The sequence below is a fragment of the Lissotriton vulgaris genome, chromosome 7 (assembly GCF_964263255.1).
Source record: "Lissotriton vulgaris chromosome 7, aLisVul1.2, whole genome shotgun sequence".
In the NCBI taxonomy this organism is placed as follows: Eukaryota; Metazoa; Chordata; class Amphibia; order Caudata; family Salamandridae; genus Lissotriton; species Lissotriton vulgaris.
In genome coordinates, this window is record NC_141695.1 from 1,724,934,032 (window position 1) to 1,724,961,748 (window position 27,717).

General features: G+C 43.8%; 1 protein-coding gene across 1 annotated transcript in view; it reads left to right on the top strand.

Annotated features, from left to right (window-relative positions):
* LOC147706446 (complement C1r subcomponent-like) overlaps positions 1-27,717 on the top strand; it is a 78,691-nt gene that overhangs the window by 33,677 nt on the left and 17,297 nt on the right. The window contains exons 8-9 of the mRNA XM_086932956.1: positions 18,949-19,027; positions 22,185-22,325. Of these exons, the coding sequence (XP_086789082.1) occupies positions 18,949-19,027; positions 22,185-22,325 (220 nt within the window). The remainder of the gene's footprint in view (positions 1-18,948; positions 19,028-22,184; positions 22,326-27,717) is intronic.

Sequence of the window (27,717 nt, forward strand, 5' to 3'; positions counted from 1 at the left end):
TGCATACAATTTGACCATGATGTAACAGCAAAGTATCTTTAGCAAATTCTCAGCAATCTTTAAAGGGCCTCCACATAGCCGACCTTTAGAGTTACTTGGGGAAGTGACAGTGGTTGGGCGGTGTCCTTTTACGTGATCCTTGTGTAATTTACCAGCACTTCATACACATGACGCGTTACCCTGAATGCACAGTAGAAAACTGAAGGCCATATGTATGCACTTCCTGCTCACATTTTGCAATCAGTAGTTTTGCAACCATGAAGCTTTTTTGTGAGAGTCAGCAGACAGCTAATGTCTATAACCCTTTCGCTGCTAGGCACCCCCCGTGCTAAGCCTTTTTTGGCTATTCAGGGTAGTTCGCACTTAGGCCCCTGTAACTTTTTGTCCACATAAGTTATCCTCGTCAAATTTGCGTCCTTTTTTCCCAACACCCTGCGGTTTCTAAAGGTACCCAGGGTTTGTGAATTTCCCTGTAGGGGATGCAGAAATAAGCCAAAATTTAGTTTTTTTGTTTAAATGGGAAGAAATTGCTGCAGAAGAAAGCATCTGTTTTTTTCCCTACAAATAGCAATAACACAATGGTTAGTGGTGCTGAAATCAACATCTTCTCAGCTTCGAAGGACAGGCAGACATTTGTCATGAAACTTGATTTTAACCTCCTTCCAGCAAGTGGTATAAACAGGTGCGAAACTAATAATGGATCCTGGAAAGCATTACAAATCGGCTTACATTTGGAAGGCAGAAATGCAAAGAAAGTCAATTGGTAATAACACTTGTTCTACTATTCTGCGTTCCCCTAAGTCTCCAGACAAAATTGCTTCCTCACTTGTGTGGGTAGGGCTAGTGTCCGCAACAGTAAATGGCCCAATACGCAACGTGGACACATCACATTCTTCCAGTAAACACTGACCCTTTTTTGCAATGTGTCTAGCTGTGGATTTTCCGCCTGATTCATCATGCTCCCGTTTTGCGAGGCCCTAATAGCGATTCATAGCGAATCGCTATTAAGGACTCGCAAAACGGGATTCAAGTAGGACTATGCAATAAAAATGCGATTCCTTACAATTCCTTATTTGCGATTAGCTAATTGCTAATCGCAAATAAGGAATAACTCGCCATTCATTCCTATGGGCCAAAAGGCCCATAGGAATGAATGGGGAGTATTCCTTATTTGCGATTAGCAATTAGCTAATCGCAAATAAGATTGCGATTTGAAGGGTGCCAGGGATGTCCACAGGACACCCTGTAGCACCCCTCAAATGAAATTTCACACAGGTGTTGCACACACACATGTCCAAAGGACATGTGTGTGCGCAACATGCAACTTAGAAAAATGCTTTTAAAAGCATTTTTCTAAGTTTTTGCTATTTACCGAGAGGTCTGACCTCTCGGTAAATAGCGGCCCGAAATTGCGAATTAGCAATTTAAAAATGGTTGATGAATTGCATTTAAGGAATCTCAAATAGAGATTCCTTAAATGTAATTCCTCGCAATTTAGCGAATTAGCAATTACCGATTTTTGCATTTGGGATGATGAATCCCAAATGCAAAAATAGCGCTCGCAAAGGGCCAGATTCTCAGAATCTGACCCTTTGCGAGCCGATTTCAGCTTGATAAATCAGGCTGTTTGAATCCTAGCTCAGACGGCACCAAGGGAAACCTAGCAAACCTATACATTTTTTAAACTAGACACCCATGGAAAGCCAGGATGGGGTGAATTGTGTGGCTCTCTCTAGGTTCAGTCACCCAGAATCCCTTGCAAATCTCAAACTTTGTCAAATAAACCTAATTTTACTCACATTTCTGTGATGGAAACAGTGCTTAATTTGAGCCAGTGGTTTTCGGTGGTCGGCAGCGGCACTTAATTGTCAGCACCGGTGCCTGTGACAGTCTACCACAAGGTGGCTCTGTCTGGATAATTTAAAGATGACTAAAACAATAGTCAATAATTAACTCAATATACATTAAAAATGAATATTACCTGCCGCCCAAGCCATTCTTATAGCTTTGGGGCCTGAAATAGTCCAAACTGTCACACTTGTTGGAGTGTGAATGTTAGTACTTGTGTTGTTACTATCACTGGCGGTGCTGGCAGGGGCAATGTGTGATACAAGGTGCATTTGCCTCATGATGATAGCCCTAGCACTTATTTCTTTGCAAATGAAGCAGTGGATGGAGTTCTGGAATCTGCGTGGATCTACAAACCTCCATTCACCCAGCATTCCCCAAAGTTTCCTAATAAAAATGGTACCTCACTTGGGGAGGACTAGTGCCCGCGTCAGGAAACGGCCCAAATTGCAACGTGGACAGGCACATTTTTACTGTGAAAACGGACACTTTTTAGGTAAAGTGCCTAGCTGTGGATTTGAAACCCTAGCTCAGCGATCACTTAGGGAAACATAGCAAACCAATACATTTTTATAAAGTAGGCACCCAGGGGAATCTAGGATGGGATGACTTGTGTGGCTCTCACCAGGTTCTGTTACCCAGAATCAACGAATGCAGACGTTTCCCTTGAGTTTCTATATTCTAGAATTCGATCACCACATAAATTATCTTGGATTCTCTGAATAGTTTAAGTGACTTTATTCCTCATGCATTCTGCGCTCACAAACCTTTGATGGAACCACAAACTAAGCACTTACAGTCTAAAGCTATATGAACTACGTAGCCGAGATGTATATGTTTGTAAAAAATTCTTTAATTTAAAATTTCATGAAACAAAATTTTTTCACATTTATATTATATAAAACACAATAATCTGTATCTCATTTGGTTGGTCTTCATATGTATATCAACACGCTGTTATTCGGTTCTATTCACGTTTGTTTTTCAAATCCTCAAAAGAGATATCAGTTCATCTTACATTTATAATTACATTCAAATACAATAAAATAAAACCAAGTCGACGCGTTTCAGTGGATCTTTGCTGTGCGCACCACCTTCCTCAGGACAGTTTAAAAACACTTCTGTAAAAACAATATACAAAAAACCACAATCATTTATTTATCCTTGGCATACGTTTACAAGACGTAAAGACTTCAGAAGCTTCAGTGCATTAACAATTTGATCATCATGAAGACATTGCTCTTAAATACAGTATATACATTATTTGTATACTTCATACAAGCCTAATATGCATGATTGTCGATCTTCCATGGGTCCCTCATCATAATCTTCTACCCATTCCCTGTGCTGGTTTTGTGTTCCATGTTAAATGCAACCATTCTCTCATTTACTTACTGCTCATTTATTGTGGCCAGTATTTGAATCACCCGACTATGCTATACTCAACATTCATACGTACAAAATGCAGCGCCCAGATATATTGGCATACCTTTGGTCTCATAACCATACGGCCTCGTTGTTTATTCACGAAGCTGATTCCGGACTCTTATTATTCGTGGTCCTATATTGAAGGAAACATGATGTTTATTTAATGTTTATCCTTCTATGTCTATCTCTTATTTTCATGCCTTATACTTACTGGTTATACTATACAGGATCTTTGTTTTTAGACCAATTCCTATATTTAGTTTTTCAGAGTTTTTCCGCGTTTTGATAATTCCTTTTTACTATCAAGGATACATCCTGGCACCTAATAATAAGAAACAATTCATACATTTTTTATATATAGGATGCTGGAGTTCCCTTTCAGATCTTTTTATACATTGCACTGTTTTCGCTTACCAGTATAAAGATATTTAAATATAATCCCATGTGGTTCTCCTCTTATTCATGGGTTTATTCCGTTTATTTTATACTTCGCTTAGGGACTTTCATCTATTTTCTCACTCACAGTATTCTGCCAAAGACAAGATTAAAAATAAGGGAACATCTTTCAGAACCTCCCAGTATGTAGTACTTTCTAACAGGAGTAACGCTGTTTACTTTCTAGTTCTGGTAGTTAGTTTTGTTGCTCCTCGCTATATTTTTTATTTAAAGAGATTGAATATGAGCATATATTTTAGTATCTTTAGTATGCACTATTTACTCTCTCCTTTTTACAACTAAGTTTTACTGCCTCCTTCACTATCATTTCTGATCCATAGTTACATAAAGGTATTTCTTCTACGTAAGATTATCGCTCCTCGTTATAAATTACATAAAGGTAGCGTCGACTCAATGTGTAGTCGGTTGCGATAATTTCGCCAGATTATGATGAGGGACCCATGGAAGATCGATAATCATGCATAGTAGGCTTGTATGAAGTATACAAATAATGTATTTACTGTATTTAAGAGCAATGTCTTCATGATGATCAAATTGTTAATGCACTGAAGCTTCTGAAGTCTTTAAGTCTTGTAAACGTATGCCGAGGATAAATAAATGATTGTGGTTTTTTGTATATTGTTTTTACAGAAGTGTTTTTAAACTGTCCTGAGGAAGGTGGTGCGCACAGCAAAGATCCACCGAAACGCGTCGACTTGGTTTTATTTTATTGTATTTGAATGTAATTATAAATGTAAGATGAACTGATATCTCTTTTGAGGATTTGAAAAACAAACGTGTATAGAAACGAATAACAGCGTGTTGATATACATATGAAGACCAACCAAATGAGATACAGATTATTGTGTTTTATATAATATAAATGTGAAACAATTTTGTTTCATGAAATTTTAAATTAAAGAATTTTTTACAAACATATACATCTCGGCTACGTAGTTCATATAGCTTTAGACTGTAAGTGCTTAGTTTGTGGTTCCATCAAAGGTTTGTGAGCGCAGAATGCATGAGGAATAAAGTCACTTAAACTATTCAGAGAATTCCAGATAATTTATGTGGTGATCGAATTCTAGAATATAGAAACTCAAGGGAAACGTCTGCATTTGTTGGTTACTACTTACCCTATTCCCTTGGTAGAGAAGGGTTACTCTCCTTTTATTTATTCTGTTACCCAGAATACCATGCAAAACTCAAATTTTGTCAAAAAAACACATTTTCCTCACATTTCTGTGATGGAAAGTTCTGGAATCTGCGTGGACCCACAAACTTCCACCCATCCCGCATTTCCCAAAGTCTGCCGATAAAAATGGTACCACACATGTGTGAGTAGGCCTAGTGCCAATGACAGGAAATCGCCCAAAACGCAACGTGGACACACAATATTTTTACAGTGAAAACAGAACCTTTTTTGCAAAGTGCCTAGCTTTGGATTCTGAACCCTAGCTCAGACGGCACCTAGGGAAACCTAGCAAACCTATATATTTTTGAAAGCTAGGCACACAGGGGAATCCAGGATGGATTGGCTTGTATGGCCCTCACCAAATTCGGTTACCCAGAATCCCTTGCAAACCTCAAACTTTCTAAAAAAAACCCACATTTTCTGCAGATTTCTGTGAATGTAAGTTCTGGAATCTGCATGGTTCCACAAAATTCCTCCCACCCCGCATTTCCCAAAGTCTCCCACTAAAAATGGTTCCTTACTTATGTGGGTAGGCCTGGTGCCCGGGACAGGAAACAGGCCAAAACGCCATGTGGACACACCACATTTTTACAGTAAAAACTGTCCCTTTTCTTGCAAAGTTCCTAGCTGTGGATATTGAACCCTAGCTCAGCCGGAACAGAAAGGGGTAACTTGTGTGGCTCTTACCAGGTTCTGTTACCTAGAATCCCTTGCAAATCTCACTCTTTGCAAAATTACAAATGTTCCTCATATTTTTGTGATGGATAGGTCAGAAATATGCATGGGATGCACAAAACTCCACCCAGCCCGCATGTCCCAAAGTCTCCCAATAAAAATGCTACGTTACTTGTGTGGGTAGGCCTAGTGCCCATGGCTAGAAACAGCACACAACGCAACATGGACACATCACATTTTTCCTGCGAAAACTGACCTATTTCTTGCAAATTGCTTGGCTGTGTATTTTGAACCCTAGCTCAGCCGGGACCTATGGAAACCTAGCAAACCTATACATTTTTGAAAACTAGACACACAGGGAAATCCAGGATGGGGTGACTTGTATGGCTTCCACCAGGTTATGTTACCCAGAATCCCTTGCAGACCTCAAATGTTTGTAAAAAAAATATTTTCGTCACATTTCTGTGATGGAAAGTTCTGGAATCTGCGTGAATCCCCAAATTTCCACCCAGTATGCATTCCTCAAAGCCCCCTCATAAAAATGGTACCTCACTTGCGTGGGAAGGCCTAGTGCTCACGAGAGGAAATGGGCCATAACACATCATAGACACACTACATTTTTACAGTGAAAACTGACCCCTTTTTTTGCAAAGTGCCTAGCTGTGGATTTTGAATGCTAGCTCAGCAAGCTCCTATGTAAACCTAGCAAACCTATACATTTCCGACAACTAGACAACCAGGGAAATCCATGATGGGGCGTCTTGTGTGGCTCTCATCAGTTTCTGTTACCCAGAATCCCTTGCAAACCTCAAACTGTGTGTAAAAAACAATTTTTTCTCACATTTCTGTGATGGAAAGTTCTGGAATCCGCATGGATCCACAAACTTTCATCCACCCCGCAATCTCCAAAGTCTCCCGATAAAAATGGTACCTCACTTGTGTGGGTGGGCCAAATGTCCACGGTATGGAAGGGCTTAAAACATGTTGTGGAAACATGAAAATTACCCATCACAAAAGGGTCTCACCTGGGTTTTTGGCCCTGCACTCGGCGGCCATCTAGGGAAACCTACAAAACCCAGACATTTCTGAAAACTAGACACCTGAGGAAGTCCAGTGAGGTATGGCTTGCGTGGATCCCCCAACATTTTCCTACCCAGAATCCCCTGCAAACCTCAAATTCAGCTGAAGAAAATCAAATTTTTCTCAAATTTCTGTGTGAGAAAGTTATGGGATCACAGGGCCGAAACAATTTCCCACCACTCGGAGTTCCCCCTGGTCTCCCGATAAAAATGGTACCTGACTTGTGTGGGTGGGCCAAGTACCTGGGACTGGCAAGGGCTCAAAACGTGTTGTGGAAACATGACAATGACCCATCACAAAACTACCTGGTTTTGCAAGTGGGGGGTCACCTTGGTTTTTGGCCCCAGGCTCGGCTGCCATCTAGGGAATCCTACCAAACTCACACATTTCTGAAAACTAGACACCCGGGGGACTCCAGGGAGGTATGGATTGCGTGGATCCCCCAATGTTTTCGTACCTGGAATTCCTGCAAACCTCAAATTTAGCTGTAAAAAGTCACATTTTTCTCACATTCCTGTGTCGGATCACCGTGCTGGCACAAATGTGCTACCACACAGCATTCCCCTCAGTCTCCTGAGTAAAATGATACCTCATTTGTGTGGGTGGGCCAAATGCCCGTGACTGGGAAGGGGCAAAAACATAGGGATTAAGTCGATAGTACAGCGAACGGTAAGCGCTACATAAAAAAAAAAATGTTTTTAGGCGATTTTGCATGGGACACCCACACAAGTGAGACCAAGGGGAATGCTTGGTAGTAGGAAATTTGTACCTGTGCGGTGCTCCTACAACTTACCCACACAGAAATGTAAGGGAAATGTAGCTTTGTAAGTGAATTAGAGTTTTGCAGGGGGATTCTGGGTAAGAAAACGCTGGGTGATCAATGCAAGGCACACTGCCAGCTAAGAGTCAGTACACGCGCACCACCATCCATGCACACCACCAGCCAAGCACCATCTAAAAACACACCACTAGTCAAGTGCCATCCATGAACATCACCAGCCAAGTGGCATCTACGTACCCGGCCAGCCAAATGCTATCCATGCACACAATCAGCCAAGCGCTACCCCCACGCACCGCCATCCAAGAAGGGCCGGACTGGGAACAGCAACCAGCTCTGGCAGATTGCTGCTTGACTCGCCGTGTCTCCCACTTTTGTTTCTGGGGCTGGGGGCAAAACTAGCCCCCAGTGACTAAATCGCCCCACAGCCAGAAAATTGGCACCCACCCCTGCGGCCCACTGGAAAAACACCTGGTGCCTGCTCCGGCCAGTCCGGCCCTGCAGCGAAGCACCATCCATGCACACAGCCAGCCATGCACCAGTCCACATACACCGCCAGCCAAGCACCACTCCACGCACACCACCAAGCAAGCCCCAATCTACATACACCATCATCAAGCGTGAGTCCACCCACACCATTAGCCAAGTGCAGGTCCACACAACACCCCCAGCAAAATGCCAGCTAAAGGCCAGTACATGCAGACCATCAGCCAAACTCCAGTTTACACAAACTCTCCCTGGTTTGTTTTCTGGCCTCGTGTGGGTGCAGATGAGCCTAAAAATATCAACAAAGCAGCGAAAATGTGTGCCTAAAAAAGAGAGCAATCCTTGCCTTGGCAGAAAGACTTATTTGGGGGTTGGGGTTTTAGCCTGTCCATTCTCAGCAGCCCGCACGCCTACGTATAAAAAGACAACAAATCCCTGGTGCCTAGTGGGATTTCTGCCCGGGAGGGGGGTGGGAGGGGGGGTGGGGTGGTGCCGATTAGGAATCCCATCTGCCTCCCAGGGTATTCAGAAAGACTGCAGCAAATTTTTATGGAGGGTGGGGGTATTGGCATGCCCACTCTGGGCATCCCCCACCCCAAATTATAATAAAAACATAATCCCTGGTGCCTAATGGGCTTTTTCGCCCCACCCAGAGAAGGCACTATTTCCCCCATCTGCCTCCAAGGGGGGCAGAAAGACTCTGTTACACTTTTTTGGTGGTGGGGCATTTGCATGCCCATTTTGAGCTGCACCTACCCCTACATATAAAAAAAAATCCCTGATGTCTAGTGTGCATTCTGCCCCTCCTCAGGGGCAAAGAAGGGGCTATTGCCCCATCTGCCTCATCATGGGGGGAAGACTGTGGATTTTTTTGGGGGGATGGGGCATTGGCATGCCCATTTTGGGCGGCCCCCATCCCTACGCATATATAAAAAAAACTATTCCTGGTGCATAGTGAACTTTGTGCCCCCCAGGGGGGCAGATCAGGGACTATTGCCCCATCTGCCTCCTATCGGTGGCAGAAAGACTGTGGAATTTTGCGGGGGTGGGGGGATTTGCATGCCCATCTCGGACAGCCCCCCCCATCATGACTCCCAGGGGGGGAAGAAGGATTGTTGAATTTTGCATGAGTGGGGGCATTGGCAAGCCCATCTCGAGTAGCCCCACCCCTACATACGATTAAAAAAAATCCCTGGCATCAAGTGGGCTTTCTGCTGCACCCGGGAGGGCAGATCGGAGGCTCTGCACTATCTGCCTCAGGGGTGAGGGGGGGGGGGGGGGGGTGTTGCAGAAAGACTGTGGAACTTTGCAGGGGTAGGGGCATTGGCATGCCCATCTCGATAGCCCCCACCCCTAAATACAATAAAAAAAAGAATCCTTGGCATCCAGTGGGCTAAATATCCCCAAAAACAAATGAGGGGAGCAAAGGGCCTTGCCCAAGGGGCCGCTTCTCCCTCTCTGGGTAGATCCCTGCTTGGGGATCGCCCTCCTGAGGCCACCAGACGCACTGAAGGGGTTAACTACCTCACAATAACGAATGTTTTTTTAAATGCAGCCTGTTTTCATAAAAGGAAATAGTGCTGACAAACGTTTATCATTTTATAAATGTATTACCACCCCGTGTTGGGAGTCGGTAAGTTTGAAATATTTTGCAATCAATTACGGTTACAAAACTTTGGTATAACACATACCCATTGGCTATTTGAAAGGAAGGCCTAGGCCATGCCCCTTCCAAATTGTGAATTGGTATTGATTAACCAGGCCATTTTAGCGGTTGGTTAAAATGTACAGACTTCTAAAGTGGTTTTAGTACATTAAAAACATTTTAACAGCCACAAACACATTGGGCTTAATTCACAAACGGTCTCCGCAGCCATGGCGAAGGCCTTGCAGTTGTGTCGGGGGTCCTGCACTAGTACAGCAGTTTTCCATTGCGGAGGTCTCGACACGAGTGCAGGACCCCCGCCGTGACTGCAGAGGCCGTTTGTGAATCAGGCACATAATTTGGGTGTTTGGGACCCTTACAATACTGAGTTCATTTTACCCTGCATGCTTAGTGAATTCTACAACAGACTGTTATGCTGAGGTGCCCTTGTCACAGACATAGCTCATTTAAGCAAATTTTGGAACTTTAGCAGCTGATGTGCTACCAAAACTTTACTAACAATGTTGTGATAAGCAGGAGTTACCTATCTGCAACTACAGTTTTTAGGCACTTATATTTCTCATTCATTCACTTGCTTTGACTAGCCAATACCAGTTTGCCAATCCTTGCGGTGTTGTAAAAACAATATTATCTAAAATGTATTCAATACTGAAGCACTTCCCCCTCATTTGGAAGTTTACTACCTCCAGTAATTGAGAAGATAGACCCTGAGCTGTAGCCTTAGCATCCTCAGCAGATTCTATATCCTAGAGGGTGAGCAGCATATTACATCCTCATTGGGGATGAGGGTAGGTTGCGTGTGAATATATAAATGATAATAATGGTGGGGGAATTGTGATTAACAGGAAGCAATTGTTTCACCTTCAGTACTGACACTTTCATAGCTGTGCTCTTAACAAAGTTTATTTATTTTATTTTTATTTAATGCGATTTTATATAGCGCGAACATTACCCGAAGGTGTCAGAGCGCTTTCCAAAAGAACCAGTTGCGTTACATAAGGACTTTGGATTACATGAGTTACATAAGAGATACTAACAGAAAAAAAATTGCAAATGTACAAGGTGTAAAGTCACACAAGGAAGAGATAAAAACTGGAAAAAATTGCACATGTACAAGTTGAAAGTCACTCAAAGAAGAGATACAAACAGATTAACTCTAAAATCACATAGGAATGGTAGTAAGTACAAAAGTCTACTACATATACTAGTGGTTAGAGTTCTATATCTACAAATAGTAAATTCAAACAGGATTACATTTTAACAGCAATTAGGCTTAGATAATTATATAATACATATTTACATAGATATTTAAAGCCCCCCAGCAGAAAGAGAAAAACGATCAAGGGTCATCAGGAGTCCTGAGGGAAGAAGGAATGCAACAAAGGTCAGACAAAATGGCGGGTCCGGGTCGGGTATAGACGGAGACCATCTCAGGCGGGAAGCACAAAAGTCAGGAAAGTCAAGAATCCAGAAGAAGAACACAGAGAGCAGGATTCCATGGAATAGAGTCAGAGGGGGACACAGCATAGGACAGGATTCCTTGGCGAGGGACTGGCTGTTGGTCCGGAGTTATCAGGAGGCATTATGTCCTCCGCAGGCGCCATTTTGGAGTCAGGCAGGACCCCGTAATCCTGTTATTATCCGCTAAAAAGAAGTGATCCTGGAAGGCACTCTGATAGCGAAAGTAGGGACCCAGCAGATCCCGGCGCGGAGAATGGCGGCAACGCAAAGGAATTGTGCCCTGGCGTCTGCTCCGGAGGTGGCACATGCCCAATCGCCCGTGGCCCCGAGGGCACAGGAACACAAGCGGCCATCACAAAAGCAAACAGCAATCCGGACATCAAAAGGAATATAGTATAAACCCCTTTTGGAGTTGCTAAGCAGTACAACCTATTTCAAGGATGTAAGATTAGTGAGGCTTACTTGTTATTTAAAGTGGTTCTTCAGCACCCTAGAAATCCACATCAAAGCACACAGCAGCCGAAAGGTTCGTGCTTTGAAAGTGTCTTTTCAGAGTACTCCGACATGTAGGCTATAATGGCTTTCTTTTTTCTTTATTGGGTATGGCATTTATTTGCCTCATGTTAATCTGCTTGTCTCAGTAGCCAGCAAGTAAATCAAGACAGTGTTCATCTTGAGAGCCCGGTCTTCGAACTTTGTTATCCCTTGATGCTAGCACAAACTACCATGCTATATTTGACCAACTTTCGGACATTTTTCTGAACACATCAAAAAATAACGTACATCTCTCTTTGTAGCTAAAGTTCATAAAAGTCTACCTGTGGGCATTCAGTGTTTTTTAAATGATAAAGAGATAAAGTCTTCCTTTAAGTTTGGAGAATGGGATACTTCATCACCAACTTTGTGGATATCATACTCCCAAATAGTTCAGAAAATTTTCCCTGACAAAACCTACTCGATGTTTAACACAACAATCTTGTTTAACCTCTTTCTAGAAAGCATTACTTCAACCAAGAAGTCAGAAGCCTTTTTAGGTTCATACATAAATTTAACTTTGAGCCAGTTACTATAATATTCCACCAATACCAGGTCAAAACAGCATTTGATCGGGAGAGCATTAAATGAGCCCCCAAATCCCATCCTTACTATTCCCCAAATTTGACCCCTATGGCAATGGGTGGGCGGCGTCGTTTTAAGACCTTCGATGGCCTTTCTCCAGTAGCACAAATGATGCATTTCCATGAAAAATCTTTATTTACAGGATCTATAGACGGCCATCAAAACAGGAACAAATACTCCTCTTGGTCAAGGAGCACCCAACATCACCTTCAAATGCATCAGTGAGAATTAGTTTCCTTTGAGGAACCGGAGATGCTAACCCCTCCACACAAAATAACACACCTTCATCTTTCACTGACAGCTCTTCAGAGAGCTTATGATAAGATCGCAAGTTGGTGGCGCAGATTAATATCCCTATCCACATCCTTCACAACCAACCCTATGATTTTTTTCAAAACAACATCTTGTTTCTAAGCATCCTTCCATGTTTTCCTCCATTTCTTCTTAGAACCGCACATACTTGCTCCACCCTCAACAGCTGCAATACAGCAATCCTCACATTCATCAGTCATTTCAATATTGTTGCCCCTCTCTATTGGAAACCTAGATAGGAAATGTATCCTACAATTCTTTTGATCAGGTATATGAAGAATATAACATTTGAATTGCAGAAACTTTGTTGTGATCCTTGCAATTCTAGCTTGTAGAACTCTTTCTTCACCATTACAGAAACAAACCAGTGGTTGGTGGCCAGTTTGTAACTTGAATCTTCTTTCCCATATAATACTGTAAAACATTTCCACTGCCCACCAACATGCCAGTAATTCTTTTTCAATGACCGGGCAGTGTGATTGTTTTAACCCCACAGGCACAAAACCCACAGCAAATTCATCTTTGCCTACTCCATGAGTGAAAATGGCTCCTAAACCATGCTTTCTGGCATCTACAGGGATACAACATGGCAAATTGGTATTGTAAGGTTCCAGGCCTTTAGAAGCTTGGCCTTTCACCCACTCAAATGTTTCCCGACAACCATCTCCGCAATCCACATTTAAAAGGAACATTGTTGTTGCAACATATTTTTCAAATTAACGTCAGCGTTGCATAATCAGCTAGGGATCAAGGATTGAACTTTGGAGTGCACTATCAAACATCTTCTCAAAGTTGTGCTCAATGATGGAGAAGATTTGGACAAGTATCAGGAAATAGTAAAAAAACAAAACTGCATTTAGGATGTAATGTGAAACTAAATATAGGTATGTTGAAGCACAATTAGGAGTCCTTAAATTACCTGTCATCCACCACCACATCTCGTTCAAAAGCCACAATAGTTTTGCTAAAAATTCTCAACTAAATTTCCTTCATCACTAACAACATTGACACAGGCATTTTTATTTTGTGCACTGGGTACCCGGGCAAAATGCCCTACACCTCCAGACCACATATCTTTTTTTAATGTTGGGTTCATCCTTAGCCCCCTTCACCATTACTAGAATTTAATAACCCATACCGCTTTTGTTTATTTTTTCTTGTTCCCCCCATTTTGGAAAATGTTATATTTGCTTAATGCATCGGTTTCTTTTCCAGTCATGCACAATTCTTTTACCTCACCTTGTGGATTTTCAGCATTCTCCATCATCATTATCCACATTGACTTTGGCTTTTTTTCCCTTGCTGCTCTGCATACCCTAGCGAATGGGTGTCAAAAACCACACTCACCATGTATTTTATTTTTTGTTCCCCAGTCATATGGGTAGCACTCTTCACCATTACCAGAATTTACAGTTTACCTGCCCCCTCTGATTCCACCTTTTTAGAAATCTTGCGTAGCGTGTACAGTTTCTCAATCAGTTCTTTAACCATGGCTCCACATTTTCAATGCCATTTACTATCTGAACAGCTTCTACGCTTCTAGCAGTGAAGGTTTCCAAGAAGTTCAGAACGTTTATTTTCTTATCAGATCATCTTACAATCAGTCGTTCCCTTATCAGTGGTTTAGTAAAAATCTTAAATTGACAAGCAAGCTTGAGTGCTAGCACATCTGAATCAATAGTCTATTCTGAGAGCTGTTCTGTGGAGAAGAACACTTCTTTGGACAGCCACATTTTATTGAACAGTAAAATGTCCATTAAGCCTTTTTGCCAACTCCTTGTGTTGGTCATACTCTTCCCACTCTGGCAGTTTAAACACAAAGTACTGGAAAAATATGTTTGCTCTCCATTAGAAAATACTTCTCTTCCTTTTTGTAGATACATGATCTCTTCAGTGGTTACAAGATACATATCAAAGGCCCTGCACCTTCCCTTCCAATGAATTGTTGACTGGTTTGTAAATGATGCAGCTAGTTTTGAAGATGGTCCAGGCCAGTAAGGTGAGGAAATGGAGTTCTATCAGGATGAGGATGATGTGATCATATTTCTTCCAACCCTGGATTAAACATACTGCTGCATGCAGGATATCCCTAATAATGTGAAGAAGATATCTGACATCTTACACGAAATTGAGGAAACTGTACCCCTCGATTGCCCTTGCCTACCGGACCTTATCACCCCATTAAACATCCCATCATTAGTTGAGTTCGCCCCTATGTCCAAACTAGAATTACTTAACATCATAGGCCGAGTTAAATCGGGTTCCTTGGTAGACCCCTGCCCTCCTGACATATTCAAGGTGGCAATGCCAGGAATAGAGGAAGAGGTCCTGCACTTATTGAACACCTCTCTTCGCACAGGACAGATCCCTCTAGCCTTCAAAGAGGCTCGCCTGATCCCCTTATTGAAGAAACCCGGTGCAGACACAAAATGTCTGAAAAACTTCCGGCCCATCTCTCAGTTGCCTTTCTTGGCCAAAGTGATTGAGCAGCATGTGTTAGCTCTTCTCTCGGCCCATCTAGAGAGTAACAACCTGCTGGAGACCAATCAGGCAGGGTTCCGTGCTAATCATAGCACGGAACTAGTTATGCTATCTATTCTAGATGAGCTAAGAACCCGGGCTGATGTAAAAACACCAAGTGCCCTGATACTATTGGACCTCTCCGCGGCGTTTGACACCGTGTGTCACAAACAGCTCCTGTCGCGGTTGAGATCCTTTGGTGTCATGGGCACAGCACATGCATGGCTTGCATCATTCCTGCAGGGTAGGACACAACGAGTGCAGCTGGGCGATTTACTCTCCACCCCCGTGCCGATCACCTGCGGGGTCCCACAGGGCTCTGCTTTGTCACCCCTACTTTTTAACATCTACCTGCAGCCATTAATTGCTCTCCTGAATAGGATGGATTGCCTAGTGCATAACTATGCCGATGACACCCAGATCATCATCCGGCTGGATGATGGCCCAGGAGCATCCACTAGGCTACAGGACATACTGAAAACCACAGTTAATTGGATGTCTGAGAACTCTCTGAAGGTCAATCCAGACAAGACGGAAGTGTTGCCCATTTCCATCTCGGGCAACCCCTGGAGCGATAAATTCTGGCCTAAAGAGTTGGGTACACCACCAAAACCGGCAGCCGCAGTCAAAAGCTTAGGCCTATATGTGGATAACAAATTATCCATGGAAAAACAGGTTTCCACTGTAGTGGGCACCTGTATAGGCCTCCTAAAACAACTAAGGAAGATCTCTGCATTGCTTTCATTCCCTACTTTGAGACACGTGGTCTCAGCCACAATTCTGGCTAGGCTGGACTACGGGAACTCCCTATACCTAGGCTTGCCTCAGCGGCTGCTGGACAAGCTTCAGGGAGTTATGAATGATGCAGCTAGGCTCATATTCAAAAAACCTAGGACTGCCCACGCCTCTCCCCTGATGCAGGAGCTGCATTGGCTCCCAATACGTCAGCGAATTGTATTCAAGGGATTGTGTATTGCTCACAAGGCTCTGCACGGCAAAGCACCCAAATATTTGAAATCCCGAATATCCCTCTACACACCGGGTAGGACTTTGCGTTCGTCGGACGCCACTTTTCTGTCCCAATCTCGCTTCAAACTGACCACGGTGGGGGGCCGTGCGTTCTCCAACGTGCTTCCAGCTTTGTGGAATAAATTGGATTCAGATCTCAGGAAGGAAAGTAATTTACTTCCCTTCAGAAAAAAACTAAAAACTGTGTTGTACAAACAAGCATGGAGTAGCTCTTAGGTGCACAGCTGATTTCAAGTGAATGTAACATCTCATTACGTAACATCTTTCACGTAAATCTGGACAGACAGCGCTTAGAGACCCCTGTGGTTATAACGCGCCATACAAATTAAATAAATAAATAAATAGTGCCAGTGTGGAGTTGGGGGGACATTGAGCAAAGTGTTACCATCCTCCAGATGCAAGAGTATAGAGCTTGAACAGCAGTTCTGAAGCCACTTTCTGAAAATTACAGTTTCACGTACTTTACAAAATAGGGAATTGGTACCAGGCTGTCTTTGTTTTTTGGCAGTGTGTTCCTAGAGGGTGAGATTGGTGTCCTGGGTTTTTCCAAGTGACTTGGTATTTGGTGTAAATTGGGGTTCAAACTGGTCATGGTCCATGTAATTTAACCATGTTTTTACTATTTCTTGCTTCCTCTTCTTGTCAAGTAGCATGAATTCTGTTTCGGTTGGGTGGAGCTTCAAAGAGGAGCTAGACATCTAGGTCTGGATGAGATGCAGGCAGTGTTGGAGGTGCTGGATGGCAAGAGCAGAAGGGAATTTTAAGGAAGTCAGGTGTATCATTGGCATGTTGATGAATACTGATTCTGTTATCTCTAAGAAGAGCCCGTAAGGGCTCCATGTAGAGGTTAAAATGATGACGGGAGACAGTATGGACCCTCAGGGACTCCGAAAGTGATGGGGATTTTTTGGGACTTGGCCGTACCCATGTGAACAAATTGATATTGATTATAAGAGTAGGTACAGAGCCAGTGAAGGACATTGCCCGTGAACATCATTCGAGACTCCAAGGTGTGGGGTCAGGGTTTAATAGTCGACTGTGTCAAAGGCAGCTGAGAGATCCAGCAGTATCAGGATGCTGGGATCTTCTTCATCTGTGGTCAGGAGGGCATTGCCTAAGATCAGTAAGGTAGCGGTCTATGAGCTGCAGCATGATCAGGTTAGCATTTATATGATCATGAAGTTGAGCGTAGACTGCTTATTCAAAGAGCATTGTGATGTAGGGCAGTAAAGTGATAGGTCTGGCTTGGCAAGGTCATTAGGGTCTAGTGTGAGTTTCTTAAGGACTGGGAGGGTCTGGCCTGACCTGATGTGAGCCCTCTTAACTCTGCAGTAGTACTTCCCTTAGTGGATGGAACACCATGAAGATTTAATTTCGAATGCCATTGTCTAGAGATGTTAGCTGTGGTGGACAGGCTGTGCATTTGTTTTTATCCCATTTATTTTTTCTGCAAGGACCTGAATGGTATCCCCAAACAGATGGGGATATCCAGGGTATTTGGTTGTCAAAGCTGATTTGCATTACTTATGGAACTGCTAGGATTTAGACCCCTGCCGGTTCCTGAGAAGTCTTTCATAATGATTGGCAAAGTTTTGTTTGTGTGAGAGAATGCATTGTTCGTTGTCCATCTCAGGCCTCCTCTTCATGGCCTGCTTTGTCTTACCACTTTTTGTCTAATGATTCCTCTCTTTTTATGGTGTGTATTTAACTATAGGCTGAACATCATGGTGAAAGTTTACAGATTATAACAACATGCTTATCTCGTCAGATGTGAGGTTGAACACCAGTTCTCCATCCATGATGATAACTTTGGCCTTTTCCCTCTTATCCCCAGAATAACATTCAAGTTAGCCGCTGAATTTACTACACACTTACCACACTTTCTTTTAAAAAACTCGATAGGTGGTACACTGGAACCTGTCCCTGTTTGGAAGAGTGTTGTTATTTCCTTCTAGCTGAACTCCTTATTGCTGCCATCCTTATCCATGCAACTACAGCAAGGAGACAGGAGATAGAGCGCCTTATGATCCCTGCAGTTGTCATGGGGTCTAGACATGGTTTACTAGCAAAGAGCAAATGTGAATGTCTAGATGCTTTCAACTTTTTTGTGTGCCTTTGGGCCTCTGTGCCTCCCAATTGAGGTGATATTTAGTTGCTATTGATTCTAATGCTTCTCCTTTATCTCACAAAAATCGTGGTAATCTATGTAGATTCGAAACAAACTGTCTGCCTTATCCATTAGGCTGTGGAAGGAATGTACATTGTTTGGAAGTGATGCTCTATGGATTAGTATTTTGTGCCGTTCTTCATTGTTACTCTCACCCTCCTCATCTTGAGCCTGGTGATCATTATCGTCTACAGCACATCTTTTATCTTCTGCCTCTTCATCTACTTCATGTCATTCCTAATAATCAGAATTTGACATTTTCTCCATAGATTTCAGTCTGTTTTTGGTCCTCCTTTCCACTATTTCCAACTTTACTATTTGTCTTCCACTCCCTTTTGTTTCTTATGTGTTTCCTTCACTTTTCTCCTTCCTCTTTCCTTTTACCCTTTTTGATGCTTCCCTCAATTTCCTCTTTGTCATCTCATACTTACTTCCTCTCTTTATCTTGTCCTCGCTCTTAATTACTTTTGCTTTGATTTTTTAATTAATCTTGTTCTGTTTTGCTATCTTTATTAACATCATATTTTCTCATGTTCTATTGTACCTCTCTGTTACATGTTTATCTAATTTGCTCTTCATTTTCTCCACTGAGACACTGGCTCCCTATTCTCCTTTCCTCTTTGTTGACTTATATCAAATCTCAAATCTCTACTAACAAACTTTATGACAGATAAAGAACTCTTTTGGCTAAAGTCTCCATTGTCAAGTTCACCCATTGCTCCTCATGGAAATTCGTCTTCTTCTAGAATGGCGTAGAGCTGAGATCCTTCACGGCCATCTGCCAGAACGATGGGACATGGCACAGGGGTCTCCCTCGGTGTGAAAGTGAGTGTACACAATATTGTTACTCCTCCTTTTGCTGGCACCAAAATCAACTAATTGCTGATGCAACAAACAACCAACACAAATTGTAATAGACTTGAACATCACCACCAGACATATTTGCTCTCTGTGGACTGCACATAACCACATTCATAATCATGGGCTTTCATTTCTCATAGGGAACATTTTTATCAAATTAAACAAGATCTGTGTGCTCTCCCAGCTCCATGATCCATGCATCAATAGTAAACGTAATGGACAAGAAGACCCTGTCTGACTGTTACATGTTCTGTCATGTATACATACATACTTCTCTGGCGGTGATAGTGTCTATGGAGTGAGGGATAAGACAGAGTTTTCATAGGCAAATGTTTTTGTTTTAATAATAACTTTGGCACTGTTTGATGATATCTGCACCAAACCTTTCCAAAAAGAGTTCTTCAATGTTGTCTTACTCATAGAAAGTGTTGTGCCGATCCGTCAAGCATTGACAAAGAGAAACAGGGTCAAGGGGAACAAAGGTGCAATTTCTGATTATAATTCCTATGTTAAGCTTTGCTCTGTTGTAGTGAACAGCATTACATTAAAGTTGTCACAAAGTTAGAACTTTACTCAAGGACTGTGCTTTTATTAATTTGATGTTAATCTATTTAGTAGCTTTAGAGAAATCAGCATCACACACCCCACCTCCATACTATGGTCCGGGGAGGGGGACCACGTGCCTCCCACCCCTTTTAAAATGAAATTGGCCCCCAAGGATTGGGTTCCTGGACCTTAAAATGGCTCAGGGAGGGGGCCGTACAACCCCCTCTCCATAGATAATGAGCTGATCTCCTGCCCCTGCCCCTGGCCCACCCCAAAGGCACCCCATTCGAAATAAAGATTTTTTTTAAATTACCTTTATTGCAGCATTCCTGAATCACATATCCGGGGACCCTACCTAGGTCCTGTGACCTATTTGCTAGTCCTATAAAAATAAAAGGTAAACCTGCCAGCAATCCAGGTCCTGGGGCTAACCCACCCTACCACATGGCCTTCAGTTCTACACAGCAGGAGTTGGCCATCAACAGCTGCGAATTGGGCCACAGGCCTGGCATTGCAGTCATGTGCATCAGGTATAAACCATCTTCTTTGGGCTTTGAGCAGGCCCTAACCCTAAGCCAGGCCCTACAGTTAACCCCTGCTACAGCTTGGCTAACAAGGGTTCTGCTCAACCCTACTGCACACTGGCAAAAAAATGCATAAAAGAGGTTGGCTGTACACAGTAACCAGGGCACAGGAAGATGTTGCATGTGGTATAGGGGGATTTGTGAATCACTAGGCAGACTTCTTGGACCTTGGAGGTGTGCTGGTTATGGTTATGACTACAGACCATAACAGATATACTAACCATAACTTAAATACCAAATATAATGCGTATGCTCTCAAAATATTTACACCAATAAATAACAACACCTAAAAGTAAAATGTAGTTAAATAGGAATGCATACTCTAACAATAAATTAAGGCTATATCCAGATTTGTCTATTTCATAGTGTTAACGGTATTATGATATTGAATTTCATCTTTAAGATTATTTATGTCATTTTCAATAACATTGGTTACATCAAGGGAGATGTTATGGGCATTGCATTTGTTTTTTGAGTTATGGTTTGCATGTCTGTTGTGTGAGTTCGGAATTACATGCCTAACTATAACGTATTATTTTCAGAGGGTTTTCTATTTTAATTCACAGCCATAACTCCACGTTAATTGTGTTTTTCAAATGAATGTATATGGTTCTCATACAGTCAGGTGGCTGCTTGAGACTCTTACACAGAGGAGGGGATACAAAATGGGGCTGAAGACCATAACAGAGTAGCAGCAGCAGCAATAGTTAAGTTGTCCTATGGAGAAATCGAATGAAAACAACTATAAGGTCCAAAACATAATTGATGGACACTCACTGGTACTGTGTTGCTAACATCCAGGTGGAAAAAGTATTAGAGCAGCAGGTGCAGTATTAGTTGGATAGGTGGTAACATGTTTCATTGTCTTTAGAGGGTGACAGTGGCATCTTCTGTTTTAAGTTCATTTCAAATAGTGGGACAAGGTTTCTGATGTACTTGGGGTGATGTGGCGACATTTGGTAATATGTGAGTTTAGAGCTAAGAAGTTGTCTTGTATCCATTTTTGTAGTTTACATACACAAAAACAAAGAGTGAGTATATTTTCAGATATAACTGTCTATTCTCAACATTTTGAGAAATAGAGAGTACCAGCTTCTCAAACACCAAGATCAGTGGTTCAAGATACAGGTTGAGATGGAAATGTGTGCCAGCATGGAGCCCAGAGGGACATCACATGACTGTGCTGCCCTTCCTGAGATTTTGTGTCTACTCTTTACTATTTGAAAATGGCTACTCAAGAAAGTGGGGAGCTAGTTCAGGGCTCAGCTTTGAATGTCCGTTCAATGCCCAAGTGTTGCTAGTATCCTACATTGATAAGCTGTGTCATGGGCTGCTAATAGAACAAGAAGGACAGTTTTGCAGGGGTCTCAAAAATCTATAGTTATGAGTGGCTGTCTCTCTTCTGTATTCAGAGCAGAACACAGATTAACAGATCATAGGTAGGTATTCATAGGTAGGTGTTTGTCATTGATGTGGAGTTCTACTCTCTATGTTACACCATGTGGTGGGAAAAGCCTTCATTTTACCTCGTGTGCACCATGTATTGGGGACAAGATTGATGCACCATGTGTGCCTTCTTCCTGTTTTCTAATATGCTATGGGGACAAGTTTGAGTGATAATGATATCTCTTCTGTCTTTATTACACCATATGATGGGATTAGACATAACATGGCTATAATGACACTTATAACATTAAAACAAACAATTTATACATGTTATGTTCTACCTCATGCTGTTTTTTAGTATCACCAATTATAAAATTGTATTTAATGGCAGCAAAAGCAACACCTTTACCAATTCTCCACAAATAAAAAAATAATGTGAAAATGTACTCATTTTATGAACAAACAGTGTTTGACATATGAAATTGTACACCACAAAAAGAGTAGATTTAATTGACTATACTAAGTTTAACTATACTTTCTCTGAGTGCTGATGTTTTGAAATCACAAGGTACATGTTTGGACAAACAAATCCTTTTGTCTTTTAGTTGTGAGCTGCATGACGCCTCAGAAGTTGACCAACGGAGTATACAAGTATCAGACGAAATCAGACGTCAACACTTACCAATCTGTGATTAAATACGAATGCAATGAGCCATACTACAGAATGGTGAAACAGAGTGGCGAGGGTAAGTGGCTCTATAATATGCACATCTATGATGAACTCTGGGCAAGCAGTGCCCACCAGAATCATGAGATTGAAGAAAATTATCTCAAAGTCTGATTGGCCAATGAGCATCCTGATTGCAAGCTGATCGCCACTTAAAATTGGTGCAATATTAAACATGTTTAGGATCCAAAGCATTAAAACAAGAACTGGATTGAAAGTTCATTTTCAAATGGTTGTCACCCAGAACCAAAGCACGTTTTCCAAAAGGGAACATAAGGAATGTGTGATAAATAGTAGAGGAGGTTATAAAAATCAGTTTGGGCAGCGAAAAGGGTGTGGGAAGACGCTACATCTTATACCAGAAAAGTTTGCTCCTTTGCATCATGGTACAATTTGCGCTCCCTTCAGTGTTGAATGTAGAGTTAACACTACAGTCAACACTAAGGGAGCGCAAATTGTGCACAGCGTGTACCATGATGAAAAGGAGAAAACTTTTCTGAGTTATAATGCAGTGTCTGGCCACACCTTTTCCCTGCCAAGCTGATTTTCATGACCTCCTCTACCATTTAGCACATCTTCCTAATGTTCCCTTTTGTAAAAATTGCATATGGCTGAGATACCCGCCACCCCCTCTCAACACAATCCCCAAATGAGGGAAACCGGAAACAGTTCTTGAAGTTTTTGGAAGTGGGAGGGAGTGACCCTCCCGGCCGTATTTATTAAAAACAAAAATTAAAACATTTAAACATTAATGTACAATTTCATACCACACTGCGATGTTTGGCTAACCTTAACAGATTCTCTAATACAGAGGTTCTCCTAGCCGATCTAACATCCTACAAAACATTTACTTGAAACATTGAAATTGTACATCCTAACGTTTAAGGGCCAACGGCAAGGTCGTAACCGGTGTCAAGATCCCTAACCAGACATACCCCCCCCACTTGGGAGGGGCGACAGCACTGAGGCGTACTCACGTGCAACTACTACAATTTCCCTTGTCTTGACGGGGGCACTTATCAACTCGACGCCAGTTAAAGGTCGTTCGAAGACTCGTGTGAGGTATCTAGAAGGTATCGTAGACCTCCCCCCAACCCCACACAACTTACCGCATCTGCCGTCGCAGATGTCACTGGCCCCGGGAAATTCCCCAGGAGGGGGCTGTAACCCCTCCTACACAGGAAGGGGCCTTGACCGCCTTTCCTCTTCTTCCGGCGACCCATCCTTAGAAGGGACCGCCTCCCCGTTGAGGGGCCAAAGGCCACCTCCCCCGAGCGCTCCCATCCGTGTTGGGTGACGCCCACTCATAGGGATCTTCCAATTAGTGCTCACCGATCATGACCTTACCGCCTACCGCCTGACCGAAATAAATACGACAAGTGCTAACTAAACGAAACTACATTGGCCACTATGACCGAAAAAACTGTGTCTAAATGGACCTTAAATCCGACATTCTTTAATCACCAACTTGTAACATTATACCAATCTTTATTACACATTAAATATCAACATAACACCAAAACAACCTGAAAACGAAATAGAATAACTGATCAACTTTATTAAAACAACTAGCTGTCCTCAGGGGCTGGTGGGTGGGTCAAAATTGGCTCTTCGTTCCGTCTCGAGCTCACGTGCAGCGGGGAGGTGCAGCTTCAGAGCACAGGAACAAGAGGATGTCTTCTGGTCTTGCGTCTCTTTTTATCCATCTTCAGGGCGGGCGTAAACCCGCCCCTGCCTGCCCCGAGGGCGTGGCCGGCGGCGTCCGTGTCTAGGCCAGCCCACTCAAGGGCGGGAAAAAGCGCGCCCCGGCTACGCCGCTTCGGGCATACCAGCCGAGACGCGCCTCCCGCCCAAAAATGTCTTCCCGGGGGGATCGAGGCACTCTGCCATACGTTCGGGGGGACCGAGTGGTCGCCCCTTTCCATATGGCTGAGATACCCGCCACCCCCTCTCAACACAATCCCCAAATGAGGGAAACCGGAAACAGTTCTTGAAGTTTTTGGAAGTGGGAGGGAGTGACCCTCCCGGCCGTATTTATTAAAAACAAAAATTAAAACATTTAAACATTAATGTACAATTTCATACCACACTGCGATGTTTGGCTAACCTTAACAGATTCTCTAATACAGAGGTTCTCCTAGCCGATCTAACATCCTACAAAACATTTACTTGAAACATTGAAATTGTACATCCTAACGTTTAAGGGCCAACGGCAAGGTCGTAACCGGTGTCAAGATCCCTAACCAGACATACCCCCCCCACTTGGGAGGGGCGACAGCACTGAGGCGTACTCACGTGCAACTACTACAATTTCCCTTGTCTTGACGGGGGCACTTATCAACTCGACGCCAGTTAAAGGTCGTTCGAAGACTCGTGTGAGGTATCTAGAAGGTATCGTAGACCTCCCCCCAACCCCACACAACTTACCGCATCTGCCGTCGCAGATGTCACTGGCCCCGGGAAATTCCCCAGGAGGGGGCTGTAACCCCTCCTACACAGGAAGGGGCCTTGACCGCCTTTCCTCTTCTTCCGGCGACCCATCCTTAGAAGGGACCGCCTCCCCGTTGAGGGGCCAAAGGCCACCTCCCCCGAGCGCTCCCATCCGTGTTGGGTGACGCCCACTCATAGGGATCTTCCAATTAGTGCTCACCGATCATGACCTTACCGCCACAGGCCGGATAGTTGACCGGCTATCCGGACCCCCCACAAAACTCCTACCTAAAGGTCATGTTTCAAAGATTTCAACCATGCTAAGAGGTCTCCTAAGAACAACTCATTCCCCACCCAAGACAAATGCACACCATCCCCCGAATACATCCTGTCATCATTAATACAGCTATGAGAAATAGAATGCAATGTCCTGGAACGGAACAACCTACTCACTTTATTGTTAAGCTTTCTAACAGAGTGATTCAAAGCAGGTATAGAGATAGCCCCCCGCCACACTTTTCGTGGAATCAAATGGGACCATGCAATCGTGCACCCCGGAACTCTCCTCGCCAACCAACTTACAGTGGAAAGCATTGCCTCCAGGAGTAGTCGTCTACCGATGGTGACCAAATCATTGCCCCCAACATGCACTATAACTATAGACGGCGGTGACCTTGTCCGCCCTAACAAACCCTCAAAAAATGTTTGAAACTGGTCAATACAGAGACCGCCCCTTCCGTAGAAGGACATCCTGTACCCGTATTCCCCAGCTACGTGAATCATGTCACCTGCTTTGAATACGTCTGCGGCACGCCTCACGTATGAGTGGCCCACGACCCACACCTCCTTTTTCACAGCCGGTGATGTCTGACCGCTGACCCGGTGTAAGGTCGACTGCATAGTCCGCCCCGCCTCGTAGGCTTGCGTAACTGAAACCAAACAAAAACAAGAAGCGTGAGTACAGAGTACATAATTACAGCTTCACAACATGTGCAACCGCACATATCTTTTATAACAATTGGAGGACCAACGCCCCATTCGTTTCACTTGCTCAACATTAAGACCCCTGGCTGTAGCTTCCGTAGCAGCCCCTATCCGAAAGGAATGGGTCCCAAATTCGCCCGGGTTCAAGCCCGCAGCGGCAACTGACATCGCAAGCACCCGCTGAAACTGAAATTTCGTCAGTGGGGTGGCGTCCGCGTGTCTTAACAAAGTCCCCCCCCATGATGCCACCCTTCGTGCTAGGTAATCCTCTAAACACTTCACCGGACATATGGAGGACCCAGGAATCCTGCGTATGATGACGCAGTCACCCATCCCATCTTGGTCAGTCTTAGACCTTACAAAGGAGACAGTCATTGTTTCTCCCCTGATCTGGACGTGTTCCTGGCACAAACCCCCCGCCACATCCAGTTTGTTCCTTGCAACTAGTTCGCTTACCCGCATTGCTCCGTGAAATGCTAGCGTAAACGCGGCTCGGAACAGCACTGCCTCAAACTGAGATGAACATGTGGCAGGAAGTGTAGCCAACAACTGGGACAATCTATCCAAACCTATCGGGCGCCTTTCATCTACTCTGCGACCCTCAAGGCGTTGCCACCCACGCAGCGCTTTCTGTACAACGAAAGACGCTGTTGGGTCCTGGATAGCGTGTGCTCTGGCAACAAAGGAAATGGCAGCACGATGCCTCTGGGCCGTAGCCACCGATTTCCCAGCCCTACGTAAGGACATCAGGAAATTCACCACCCATTCCTCATGACCCCAAAGTCGCTCTCTATCACTCCCCAAAAAGGCTAAATAAGCCCGAAACGCCCCTTCATATGCCTTCCTCGTCCTTGGTGCTAGACTCTCTCCCACGAGGTGACGAAGTTCGGGGCACCGAGAGACCAGAGAGCTTCGGTAAAGGGTGCCGGCTCCGGGTCCGCTGAGGGAAGGAAACCCGAAAAAGCCTGCATTTGAAAACGAGACAGTGCGTCAGCTGCCTGATTCATCACCCCTGGCACGTGTTTTGCTCTGAATAGCACGTTCAATTGCATACATAGTAAAACAATTTCTTTAAGCAGTCTTAAGATCAGTTTACAACGTGCTGCCTGACTATTGATGCACTCGACCACAGTCATATTGTCCGACCAAAATATGACCGAGTGATTTTTGAACCCATCGGGCCATGTTCTCAAGGCCACCAAGATGGGAAACCGTTCGAGGAAAGCAATATTACTCGTCAGACCCTTCTCATGCCACCAAGTCGGCCATCTTTGTGCCGACCATTTTGTGCCGAAGATGGCGCCAAAACCTATGCTTCCCGCCGAATCTGTCCATAGCCCCAGCTCCTCAGAAGACACGGCTGGTTTATTCCAGACGATTCTACCATTGAAATCCGCCAAGAATGCTAACCAAATACGCATGTCCTGGCGGATCTCGGCCGATAGTCTCGTGCGATGATGGCCTTCTTTAAGGCCGACCATCGCTTGGGCAATTGAACGGGAAAAGGGGCGGGCCATTGGTATTACCCTCAGGGCAAAATTCAACTGTCCCACCACCTGCTGTAATTGTTGCAGCGTAACTTTTGATGCATTTATACACAGTTGCAGCGCAGCCCTGAACTTCAACACTTTCTCGGCTGGCAAACGGAAACACCCCTCAATGGAGTCCAACTCGATCCCCAGAAACTCGAGGCAAGTCGTAGGACCCACTGTTTTACCCGGCGCCAATGGCACGCCTAACTGTTTCATCAACACACAAAATTCGGCCAAGGCCCGGCCACATTCAAGACCCCCGGCTGCCCCAAGAAATAAGAAATCATCAAGGTAGTGCATTACATCTTGGAAACCCGTTTTCTTTGTGAAGACCCATTGTAGAAAACAACTGAATTTCTCGAAATAAGCACAGGATATAGAACACCCCATTGGCATACACCTATCCATGTAATAACAACCCTGAAACATGAAACCTAGGAGACGCTGGTCGTCTGGGTGTACCGG